The following is a 13,230-nucleotide window of genomic DNA, read 5'->3' on the forward strand; positions in this document are numbered from 1 at the left end:
CAAGAGTATACAGATGTGTGACAGTTGCCACAGTAAATGCTGAAAGTAGGTAATAGCACTACATGGTCCACTTGAATTTATTGCTCCAGGTACTGGGGGCTGGAAATGTGCTGTATTTCACAATTTCTCCTTGAGTGATTAACTGTTTTTTGGTCTTTACGTGAGTTCCTTCAAAAATGCTATTCCTGTTGGTTGGATTTTTCAATGGTTTATGTTGCATGACATTACCCCGGTGACTGCACACAAATGCAACACAACACATGCCATAGAAGCACACTGGATCCCCGTCCCAACACTAGAACGGGATAAACTCGCCAGTCAAGAAGCCCCAAGCAGCTGACATACACCCAGGGTCCAACCGCCCCTACCACCATACAAACATACATCATTGATTCTCCAACATCCGCCCAGTTGTAAACACCACCAATCGTCACCACCCAACCAACCAAAATGTTAGTGACATTCAAAAAGGGATGCAGTCATGCTGTAACCGTCCTTCCACCTGACGTCATCCAACCAGCAACACCAATATCTCCCTCTGGATGCCACGGCAAATGGAGCAGGAAAAAGAGGACAAAGAAGACCAGTGACTTCTTCTGATGAAGGCAACTTTTCATCAGCGGGATACCTGAGGTTCCCTCTTCACCCCAGTTCTAAAGTCCTTACACTGTCTCCCTAAAGTTCAGAGGACAGCCTTTAAAATGCTTTCAGTGGTTTATAAATCACTTAATGGCTTAGCACCAAAATACACTGTTGTGGAATCAGCCTTCAACAGATCAGTCTACTCTTCATCCAAGCCTGAGGCAGGACTCAGTTTTTATGCTCCACTAATATACAACTTCCAGAAAAAAACATGCAAAGGTGCTGGAACTCCAAAGTTGTTTAAAGCAATGCCGATGATCACTAATCTAGTCTTGCTTAGAGCTGATTTTGAATAGTAGGTGGAACATGAATAGTTTTATTCGAGATTGAGATTGCACTTTTCATCACTTCTTTATTTTGCAACTATAATGTATTATTATTTTCTTTTTTTTCTTTTTGTTTTTATCATAGAAAACATTTTGAATTGCCTTGTTTCTGAAATGTGCTATAAAAATAAAGTTGATGGTGATGGTTATGAGTATAATGATAATGATACCTGACTTTCACGACAGAGTGGAAAGTCCAGCAATCCTGATGTTTCTTAGAAACAGGAATTGTTTCCATAGTTGCTGAAATGATTTCTTATTGGTTTTGATCTGTCTGCTGCCATTCAGTTAGAGTATAAATCTAGCAAAGGGCATAAAAAAATCCCATCCTCATTGTTGTGTTAGATGGTTTTCATTTGTTTTGTTTTTGAAATCAGTTTCTCTCAAACATTCTATAAACTATTAACTTACTATAACTTTCCATAGAAAAAAGAGGAAGAAAGGAAAAACTCACAAAAAACACAGTATCATCCCAATTTTAAATATAAAAAAGACTGAACACACTTCATAGGAAACATTAAGCCAGAACCCTATAGCATTGTTAAAAATGGACAAGAAATGAAACGATAAAATTAAACATTTTAATACAAGTCCAACACATAAAAAAACGGACTTTACAGCATTAATATCATTGCTGATTTCAAAACTGTCAGTGCTGAAAATGTGATTCTTCCTATTTTTGTACTCTTCAGTATGTCGAATATATGCTACCATTTTACAAAACAACACAAAATTAATATAACTTAAACATACAAAAATGAATAACTTACGGTTTACCTTTCTTTTTAACATAGTCAAGGTATGATTATGTACACATTAAAAAAATCACTTTTTTTTGTTGCTATTTTAGAAATTTACAAACAATTAAGGTGCACTTGAGTGCCTGAATCCTAAATGAGTGATCATATCAAAATATAAACAACATCAATACACATGAAGGAATGTAATAAACCACTAAACTTACATGGTGATATAATTATGTAGGTGTTATCACAGAGCAGATATGTATCAGACTTATGTCTAATATAAATACAAAATATGTGAATAAAATCTGTGAAATGCCCCAAAGGATTGTCATTCATATGACATTGAGGTGTATTAGTGCAGATTAAAACTGAAAACGTACTGCTTAGTATTTCAGGAGGTCTTTCAAAACATAAGTGTTCTCCTGTGCTGACATCAGCCTACAAAACTATTCCTTTCCAGTCAGCTTTATTTTTAATGCATGCACCATCGTCACAAGAGACTGAAGCCAGAACTGGACTGTGACAAAAAAGGTAGGCCCAGCTTAAAAATCCAAGACGACTCAACCTTAAGTCGGCAAGTTGTGATATATTAGTGAACATGGCAAGTCGCCGTTGGCATGAAAACGCTGCAAGTGGAGGTTCCCCTCTAAGGTCAAACGCTTTGATCCTTTTGATCAAAACATTTTTTTGTGTAGGTAGAGCACACACCATGAAGGTGTGATACCTGTAGCACCAAAGTGAACTGAAATGAGGAGCTGTGATGGCTGCTATGTCCTTAATTACCACTTTGTCAATGGGTTTGAATACCACATGAAGTAAGCACTGTTGAAATGACCCATTTGTCAGATAAATATATTTATGTATGTCATCATTTCTAATTTACGTAGGATACTGACAAAAGAGAATATGACTCATTTACAGATTATTAACAAGTCACTAAAATCATCAGGTGCCTTCAGCTGTATACGTCTTTCCTTAAATAAGCCCATATATACAGAAAAGCATTTTTGCTCAACTGTTGTGCAAATCCTTACTTGATTAAAAAAACAAAAAATACAAAGAACAAAAAAAACAAAAAACAATGTCTTTGTGGTACTGTGGGTTGTCGGCTCATGTTGGTAAGGAAGCTTGTGTTTATTTGAACCAGTGCAGGTAGTTGGTCTTGATGCCTGGGAAGCACATGTTGTTGCTGCACGATCCCCCGTAGCTGGGAGGGCAGGCGGAACATGGGACGCCAACTTTATAAGGAGCTTCTCCAATCCAGTTACCCCTAAAAAAAAAAAAAAAAAACACTCACAGTTAGGAAGAGGCAATAAAAGTAGTGTGTAAAAGTAGCTGATATTGCATCTGACGTTAAGTTATTACCACTACGGCTTTGTGTTGCCTATAGCGCCTTTGTTGCAAGTATGTTTGAATAATATATAATTTTAATGAATCAAACAACTGTACAGTCAATGGTTAAAATAGACAGGGTTCAATGAACAAGACTGAGCTACTTTTTTATTAGATACACAAGCAAAAATGTTAATATTTTGCCAAAATAGTTAGGCCTTCTTTTTAAGAGTAGAACCTTTTGTAGCAAAAAGATGTTCCCTATCTTCATAAAATGTATACTCGAGGATTTTTTTTTTCCAAGTGAGGTTCTGATAACAGGCCATAAGCCCTGCTGTATCTTTCTTGCAAAGATACAGAGGTGTATTTACGCTAGAAGTGAAGGAAGGAGGTGATGAACACTAAAGATCTTCCTGTATGAAACGCTTACAAGGAACAGAAATGTAAGCAGAAAGTTTACAAAGAAAAGGTTGTTTAAAAAACAAGAAAATAAGATTTTAGATCAGTTATCTTGATATAGCAGTTATTGGGAGCAGAAATGCTGCACGTGTTCTGCTCTTCGTGCAGTTTTGATAAAGACAGATTATTTGTTGCAAACTCTGACAGTCATAATTGTGATGTTTTTAGGAAGGTTTATGTTGCTGACAGTGTTGTTACAATCATCAGGCAGTCCAAAAGTCGCAGGACAGTGTCACTCAAGGACTTGAGTTGCAAACCAATGCAAACCCACTAAAAATAAAATGGAAATACCTCTAATACCTCTCATATTCATTATATACATGTCAAGCAGGAATTATTCACAAACGTTGAACCTTTTAAAGATGACAACAGTGACTTCTGCTGACAGGAAAGTGGGATTGCATCTAAATCAAATAGCTCTTCTGTACTGTATGCTTCGAACCAGATCATGAGTGAGTCACAAGTTTGGCACTGCTTAGGATCCTATTCAGGAACCTTCATGTTCCTCTGCTAATGCAGGTTACCCTTCATCAGCATGGGTGGCATTTTATAACGCAGCACAGAATATAATGGGCATGCTTCACAAATCAAAAAGACTTTCTGCCATGTGAATAAACGCTAAGTCAGGTTATGAAATATACCCCCCACTCCCTCCCCTCCCACTTGATGTACAGTGTACTTACTTTGGTGAATAGTTGCAGACTAAATATGTCGCCCTTTTCCACACAGCACCCCATACATTCATATTGTGGCACGTGTGAACAGCGCAACCGATTTTGTTAGATGTTGCCCATACCATCTGCAAAAATCAACAAGAATTTGATTGAAATCATAGCTGAAGGGGGTTTTATTAGTTAAAAAAAAAAAAGATTGATGGATATCTTTGTACCTGTGTGTAGTGGGTACACATGGGCCCATAGCACCGAAGAGGGCACCGTGGGTTGCAGTCACGGGGGTATGGAAATGAGTAATCTTTCACTTCATCGTACCAGGGCTTCACCAGCTGGAGGATGGACCGATAGCTGCGAGCAGAATACAGACAAACTGAATGTGTGATCATTTAGCATTTTAGAGTGTTTATAAATGATGATTTGTTATTTTGGTCTCTGTGTTTTCTGTGGTCTTGATCCAATTCTTCCCAAACCACTTCATCTCATCCCATCTAATCCCACCCTGTCACATCTGATCTAATCTGACCTGATCTGAGACATTGCCTTATTGTTTTCATGTCAACAAGCACTGACTTTGTGGTTTCATGGTTAATACATGGACGTGTCCCCGTCACATCTGAAAAGCACACCTTAGGAGCCCCTCTCATTTACAATAAAATATAGCTTCCCTCGGTGCTGTTTCTATTGCTTCTATCGATCAAGTGGATCTGATTTATTTGCGAATACTTATCCAGCTAAAACTTCACTTTGAGTTTTCCTGGTCACCTGGACAAATCACAGCGCCGCATGCGTCCAACATGAACAACAAAGTGAACTGCTAGTGTAGACTGCTGGAAACTAGAAAAGATGCTGTCAGTCCCCTTGACATCTCACAATGTTTAGCTTGTGTCACGGGGTGATAGAACACTCTAGCTTAACTGTGCAAGTGTTCATGGTTAAGTTTAAGTAAATGCAGTAGAGATGATTGAACTGCAAACATGTCTAAATGGTCTTTGATGGAAAGAAGTCGAACAGGAGAGAGCATGTGACCTAAGGTCAAGACACACCACTTGCATCCGACTCTCCATGCTCTGATCCTGATAAAAACGCTCTGACTTGATGGAGCGTTCTTGATCAGACTTGCAAGATTGAGTATTCACACAAGAATATATACCGAAAATCCAGACAGCATAAATACAAGCTGGTCCGACAGCTGCCATTTGAACAACCTCAAGCAAGATCGCCGTTTCTCTCCTAAATTTATTTCTGTACTTTTGAGCTCCTCTCACTCAGTACGCTGATTTTATGGGAGTAAAAGATTTGACTTTGTACATTCCCTTAAAGCATATGCATTTTGCTTTTCCACCTCTCTTACTTCCTGTGACCCTCATGACATTCCTGCCAAACTGCTGTGTAGTTCTGACCGAGATAGACCTGGTTTCTGATTTGGCATCACATCCAAAAGAAAACTGCGTTGGATGTATGCAGCAGTTAGAAAACATTAAAGTTAAAAGAGGCTCGCAGACCACTAGTGATTTCTCGAAACTCTGTCTCTGATTGTCCAACCAAAAACAGTCCCCAGTGATCAAGTCAGAGCCTGCATGTTAGGAAAAAAAAATCAGATCAGAATGTAAAGAGTTGGATCCAAACAATGTGTCTTGACCTTAACTCTAACATGTCCTACTTATGTCATCCTGTCCGATTAAAAATTGGGTCGGATGCCAAATCAGATCAGGTGTGTCTTACACTGTAGCTACTCCTGCCCCAGCCAATGTGTCCCAAGCATAATACAAATGCTTTGTGAATAGTTGAAATGTGAATTACTATGAATACATATACTTTAAGTGCAGTATTTTTACCACTTCTTTAAATAAAATATCATTCAGAAAGTCTATGTGATCACTTTACATTTTATCTGGTGTTTTGGTGTTTAGAGACAGATGGCAACAAAAGTGTTGTTGACTTTTTGTTTTACTTAAAATTTTGGACTGCATTTCAATAAAGTCTAAAAGTTTAGGCTCACGTGTAGTAGGTCTTGAAAACTCAAGACCTACTACAGGCCTGAGCTTTTCATCTTCATGGGTCATGGCTAAAACTAAATTTTGTTGTTTGTTGTTGTTGTTTAAAGGGTCGCAGAAGCATTCCTACGGCAGCCTGCCGGTCACAGTTCACAAACCTTTAGGAAAACCAAGAAGGAAACAACAATAAAATGACCATTACTGCTGAGAAAGCGTTCCATCCTGAGAGGAGCAGCAGATGTGAGCAAAGAGAAGTCTGAGGTCACTCACCGTCCTGTCCTGACTGAGAGGTTTTGACCCAGGAACCTGAGAAGATGAGGAGGTCCGTGTTCCCAAAGGCAAGCATGCGCCCAGTCCTCTGCTGTTTTTGCCAAAGTCTCGTCCCACACCTAAACACAGAGTCATACGTTGGAGGCAAAGAAATCAGTTACAGAAATCCAAAAATAATTAAGCAGGGTTTTCTCTAGACGCATTCTTAAAGCATTGCCATAGTGCTGTCTTTTGACATTCATTGAAAAATGATTTGGAGAACATTACCAGAAGTTCAAAACAGTGGAAAAGGACAATACTGTTATATTTCAATTGCAGACAATGGAACAGTGAAGAAATATTTCCAGGTACGATAACATCTGCATTGAAGCTACACTTTTGGGTTTTTTTTTTACTATAATGTCTAATTTATCACTGCTGTTTTGTCCAGGCTTTACTGCCAGTTTGCAATCAGTTTCATATAGCCTACTGGTCCTGCTTGGACTAAAAAAAAAAAAAAAAGAGATGTTTGAATGAAAGCTTTGACTCACCATGTATTCCATATTGGAGGCGGGAGGAAACACTCTGCCTCTGACTTTGTTGTGGTAATCGAGGATGGCGATCATGTCATTCTGACTAATATACCGCTTCCTTCTGGTTTTGGAAACTGTTTCGCCTTCTCCGTGGCCGCGCGCCGCGCCAAGCCCGGTGATGTTGGCACCTGGCGCGGACGCTGACGCAGCAGGTATGCTCGTTGCCAGCGCACTTGCTCCCCAAGATATGCACAGAAGTAGTAAATCTGTGGCAAATAGCTGGAGTTTCATGTTCGATTTCAAGGAAACTGCAGATGGAGTGCTTCTGAAAAAATAAACCCACACAGCAATATTTTAATCTGAGGCATCCAGACAAGCTTATTTTTGCCATATGGCAAAGAACATAAAAAATAATTAAAAAAAACCTTTTACCTTTTAAAGAGCGTCGCGACCTCCTGTTGGCTTTGCCAGCGTTGGCAGGGCAGTATCACTCCTAAAGCTTCTGTGACGGATCGCAGTAGAGAGACAAAGCAGCGATGGATTGCTTCTTTGCAGACTTTGTAAGTGTTTCAGGAAGAGTCTGATTTTGCGGGTTTATATAGTCGATTCCCGCAGTGGACAGTGGAGGAAGTGCGTTTGCCTCAGGGGTAAAACGCACAGCCCCTCCTTGTCACATGAGACGCAACATCTTTTTTTATTTTTTTATTTTATTTTTTTTTTAGCGTTTTTCTTCTTTTTTTAACGTTTAAACTTCCAAGAAAACTTATTTTGGGTGATGAAATGATATTTTATTGAAAACGAGCAAAAGGGGTGTTGCTTAAGCTCACAAAGACAAACGTTAATAGTGCACAACTTGACCCTTTGGTTTGGTTCATTAGGTTGAATAACTGAAACATTAAACTAATCTGATTTGTAATGCCTGTCTTGAACTCTTGTTGCGTTTTCAGTCATCGTTAGGCATGGCTGAAAGTTTACTTCCTTTTTTTAAAATATTTGCTTTCACATTTTCACCCAGGTGAACATGTGTTTGGGTTTAACAAACTAACGATTCTATTCTGACTGAAAACTCTAAAGTAATATGTATATTTATATCTTGATAACTGATATGGTCACATATTTGGTCATTTCCAATAATGTACAGCGTAGAAAAAAACCCTGATTACTCAACTTTTTTTTTTTGTCTAAAGTAACAGATTAAGATAAAGAGTTCATAGAGTTGCGTGACAAGTCCCCCATAACCCAAGAATAAGTGAGTATAGACAATAAAAGGATGACTGGAGGAAAATAACAGATAGTGGTTCTAAGAAATTCTATCCGATGCAGAATTATACAAATCAAATGACTCCCAACATTTAAAGTTTTCAGCCAGACAAGGTCGAATGGAGTCTGGACTGCAAAAACTGGAGTAACCCATTAAATGATTTAGAAATTATGAGCTCTGTGAACCATGAATCTCCACTTCAACGTCATCCAACAAGTGAAGAGCCATAAATTTCTCAGAGTGTTCAGAATGTGCAAACCACATTGGTAGACTGCCACTGACTGAACATGCACGTAAGCAAACAGGACAACTGACACATTACTTTAATTGCATTGTGGTGCAACTCTGCTCACCATCTTGACATATTTTTTTGTGAATAAGGTAACACAAAAGGCTGCATGTCGACATTTTATCATGTAGATGCAGGTTAGGTCTCATCCTTGCACACCAGCTCCTTGTGTAAATTAGTGAGTGCTTTCACCGAGATTGATCAGGATGTGGAAATGGAAGGAAGTTATTTTACAAGTAAAATCAACGCAAGTCCTCTTTGTCACATGCTGTACAGTATAAAGATTACACTTGTTCAAAGTGTGGTTTTAGTTGTGCCATTTGCCAAGGCAAGGATGCTAAGCCAAGTAAGAAGAAAAAGAAGAAAAAAAACCCTTCTCATGGTTTTCATTGGCAGCTGGAGAAGAAATTAAAGTAACGTGACGCAGAAGCAACGTTCCATCCCCACCGTTTTTGTTTTGCTCTCTCTTTTCTCTTTTTCTCTTTTCTTTCTTGATACAGAGAAGACTGTTGCCTTCCCAAATAATAATAAATAAAAAAAAAAACCTTCTTGGAAGTGATGAACTTTTCAGGTGCTGGATTTGCAGTGGAGGGGAATATATATCACTCAAGGGTGGAGCAGGGCAAAGACTTTTCTCCTCGGTTTCACTCCCTCTATACATCTCGGCTCCCCGCTCTGAACTGTTGCCTTTCCTCAGTGTTGCTCTGCTAAGAATTTCACATGCAGACGGAGCATAAATCATGACAAAATGTGCTGAATACGCTTACTCCCAAAACCAAAACCAAATACTTTGTTTGATATGATGCAGTGTTGTCCTTTAGTCAAAGATCGTTTAAAACTATTTATGAAAATATCGATAACTAGTGGATAGTAGTAGCTGAATGTGTTTTTAATGGATTGCAAACATTAAAAGTTTCAAACTTAGCTATCGGTGTTTTTATTTATTGATAAGAGCTGTAGCCAACAACTTAAGGAGCTTTGTGTTTCCAGGTTTCTCAGTGTACCTATGCAAACACCGCGTCTGCTCAGAACTTTGCCTGGTCCTCTCATCTGGGATCAACAATCAACCACCAGCCAAATATGCAGATGCAGAAATCTGACCCACTAGTTTGATCACCGCATGGGAATCTATACCAAGCTAGTCGCACTTACTGACGACGTGTTTTTAGTTTACTTCAAGCGACATAGGAGACACAGCAAACGTGTGGAGAGAAGTGTTCTTCTCAGATCAGACCAGAGTTGAACGTCTTGACTGATGAAACACTTTGTTGGAAATCTGATTATCTCCATAAGAAACCATCCCCAAATTGGGAAACACGACAGTGGCAGTGTCATGCTGTGGAGACGTTAATTCTTTGGCAGGGACAGGAAACTGGTCAGAGCTGTATTTGCAGTGTAGGCAACATCTTTGAGCACGCAGTCACAGCTACGAGGAACTGTTTAGTTCGAATCATTTTTGTGTGCTTTAGTCGCAGTCCAGACCTAAATCCAATCATGATATTTTGGTGAGATTGATGCAAATATCACACTTTTAGGATTTCATTTATAGACCTTTTTGGTTTCTTTCCCCAGTGCATGACACTTTTTTTTAATATATTGATTTACAGCTTAAAATCACAATAAATCCTGTATTAAACTGAGTGGTTCCAAAAAGGTTGAAATGTGGGGGGGAATAAAAAGTTTCAAGGGTATAAATTCCTTTGCAAGTTTGAAAGGACACCTGTTTCCCAGCCCTTGTCAAAGACAGTGGCTTCAGGTTGAAGATTAAAACAGCGGTGAAATAAGTTCACCTACAGCTGGAAAAGCTGGAAGCAGAAATACTGTACATCAAAAGTGAGTATTTCTCCCTCTTTTGTTCCAACAGATGCATGGACACACACAAAATCCTCACGTGCAGTCTCTCCGAGGCCCCAGATGATCTCCTCCGTCTGTCTCAGATGGCTGCTCCTCGTTTCTCTGGTGAACCCAGTGACTCCAAGAGGGGCCGAAGAGCTGTTATCATATTATCAGAGGAGTAATTAGAGCATTATTTGGGTTGCATGCTTCTCTGAGAAGGCTTGAGTGTGTTTTGAGAAGGCATTCTTTTTCAGACAGAGCATTTATTTACCTATAATATATCGTTTCAAGTCTCCCTCTGCGCTCTCCCCCTCCAGAGGCCTCCCTGAATACAAGAGTCATTGCCAGTACAGCAGAGAGGGAATGAGGTGCAGTGGTGAGCAGAGGGGAAGGCAAGAGAAGAGACACGAAACATACAGACTCAGCAAGTGTTTCACGGGTTTTCTCGATGGCAAGAGTGGTTAAAAAAAAAAAAGATTTATTATATAAGCAAGACTGAATTTACAATAATTAACTTTCTAAGATATTAGTATTGTTTTCTGATGATCTCAATGGGACCAGATGAGCATTATAAAATGATGCCTGGATGGAGGTTTCAGGTTAATATGTGGAGTTTGTGGGCTGAATTTTATACAGTTTCAGCCCTTCTGCTTGTTGACAGTGGAAAGAATAAAATATCCATCATCTCCAGTTTTCGAGAGAAAGAGACTAACTTTCACTCTAAAACGGACTATTCAAGTTCGATAAATAGTGCTGGTATTATCTCTCTACCAAATACACACACCATGGATTTGATGCTTAGATAACTGATTTTACTAAAATGACTTTTATGTCACAATGTTGTTTTGATGGGTCAAGGCTTTAAGTGGTTTCCTGTCTTTTTAAATTTCTGTTAACAATAAGGTAGTATAATTTAAGGAGATCATATATGCAACAACCAACTTATAGTGATTGATGTACACTTACTAAATATGCTATTTTTGTGCATCAGTTGTCACCTCCAACAAAGGGTTGATTAGTGTCCTGAGATTTCGTAAAAGGTAACCATGAAGCCACGGTTAGTACAGTGGAATAGTGATGTCTTTTTGTTTTGGCAGAGGGGCTAACAGAGGAGTTTACATTGGTAAGAAGCCCAGTTTCTAACATCAGGTCGGCCAGGCTGATTTCATCCACACACATCTGTTAAACATTTTATCTTTTGAATATACAGTTACACAGCAACTCCCGTAAGTTTCACACAGTCTGCTACGTTCACAGCAGGTTGAACGGTGGAAAAAAAAAAAAAAAACTGTGTGAAAATACTTCAGCTCTTTGTCCCTGAAATTAGTTTAGTAGTAAGCTGCTGTCCAATAATTAATAATAGTAATTTGGTCAATAAACATTCTCTAATTGAAGCCTTTGTGAGCCTTAGTTTGGATGCTATTTGAGCTTGAGCCGTGCATAAAGCGATACACTTCTACTAACAACTAGCTGCTGGTTATTATATTGAAGCTATGATCACTTTTTCTTCAATAAATAAGATTGGCAAGAGACTAGCCACAGCTGGTGTTTTTTGAACTATGAGCTACCATTGGGTGTTTAAAGAACAGCACCTTCCACAAACATGATTGTCGAAGATGTACTGCGCGCTGGATGTTTCTCCCTGCTGTTGTCAGGAGAAACCAAGCTGTAAGCCTGGTTGCTGTTTGACTGCTCTGTGGATTGGGCAACTTTCTCCCCGGCATTTTGTCACAAGGAGGAAACAGGCCTGAAGACAATAAAGGCAAGCTCAAGGACAGCTAACTCCAGCTGTCATTGGGAAAGACTTGGGGTACAACCTGTACAGACTGCCGGTCTTCTAGCTACAAGTGCAAACCAATAACATATTCCCCTGCACCATTAATTTCACATAAGAACCTGTAAAGTACTTCAGAGAACCATAAGCCACAGTGTCAGCAGAACACACACAATGAAACTCAGTTTTTGGGGGATTTTTTTCATAACGCTGTTTACAATATGGAGGAAAACACTAAAGGATTGCTAGGTGGGACAGAGTGAGGAAGAAAAAGGTTATTTTTCTGGAATAAGTCACTCGGTGTGTGTACATATCTATTTTTAACATGTTACATTCCTTTGCTCCCACATATTCTCACCCATCTATAAGACATTTACGGCCATCTTTGAATCCAGCGCCTTGTTAAACTGGACAGAGACGCGGCTGCGGTCACACTCAGACGTTTCTCAAGAGATTCAGATGTCACCTGAGAGAGACAGGCAAACATGAAAAATCCAACAGGGTCTAACGTTGGAGCAAAGACTTTTTATGATGTGTTTTTTTTTTTTTTTTTTTTTTTTTTTACAGGGAGAAACAAAAACTATCACCAAGGAAACCGGAGTGAGCTGCGGAAGCCAAAATAAGCAATACGGACTTTAATAAAAAATAAAAAAAATAAATAAATAACAGCAGACGTTTTTATGCCCACTAATTTGAAATATTTTTAACTATTTAAAATTAGCGGTATTTATTTGAGTGGGACTAGAAAGTTTAGTAAATAAATTGTAGCTTATCAATGGTCTCTGTGACAAAACTTTTCCAACATACCAGTACTAGTGAACTTTTATAAATGATGCCTACAGATCCCAAAAGAAGCATTTAGTAGAGCTCATCCTGAAAAGAGAAAGAAAAAAGAATTGAGAAACTATGTCTGTGTTGGATACATATTTAATATTTTGGCAGTTTGCTGTACTGACAAAAGCTCAGTCTTTTCTCTGAAAGTAAGCACAGTGTTATTTTATAACAAAAAAATAAATAAATTCTTTGAAGCCATTTAAAGCCAGGTGTGGTGTTGTGATACTTTATGATTGGCAGTGCCAACGTAGACCCTACAGGCAGTCTAGACAGGAGATGAG

The 13,230-nt window shown here is 38.8% G+C and overlaps 1 protein-coding gene across 1 annotated transcript; it reads right to left on the reverse strand.

The window, feature by feature from the left end:
* Positions 1-1,535: 1,535 nt before the first annotated feature.
* Positions 1,536-7,644, reverse strand: pi15a (peptidase inhibitor 15a). The gene is made up of 6 exons (XM_008438656.3): positions 7,388-7,644; positions 6,974-7,280; positions 6,444-6,562; positions 4,395-4,527; positions 4,189-4,304; positions 1,536-2,984 (listed from the first exon to the last, which is right to left on the reverse strand). Exons 2-6 carry the CDS (start codon positions 7,244-7,246, stop codon positions 2,849-2,851), a joined length of 777 nt encoding a protein of 258 aa, XP_008436878.2. The 5' UTR covers positions 7,247-7,280; positions 7,388-7,644; the 3' UTR covers positions 1,536-2,848.
* Between the last annotated feature and the right edge of the window lie 5,586 nt (positions 7,645-13,230).

The sequence above is a fragment of the Poecilia reticulata genome, chromosome 20, assembly GCF_904066995.2.
Source record: "Poecilia reticulata chromosome 20, P_reticulata-male-v2, whole genome shotgun sequence".
NCBI lineage: Eukaryota > Metazoa > Chordata > Actinopteri > Cyprinodontiformes > Poeciliidae > Poecilia > Poecilia reticulata.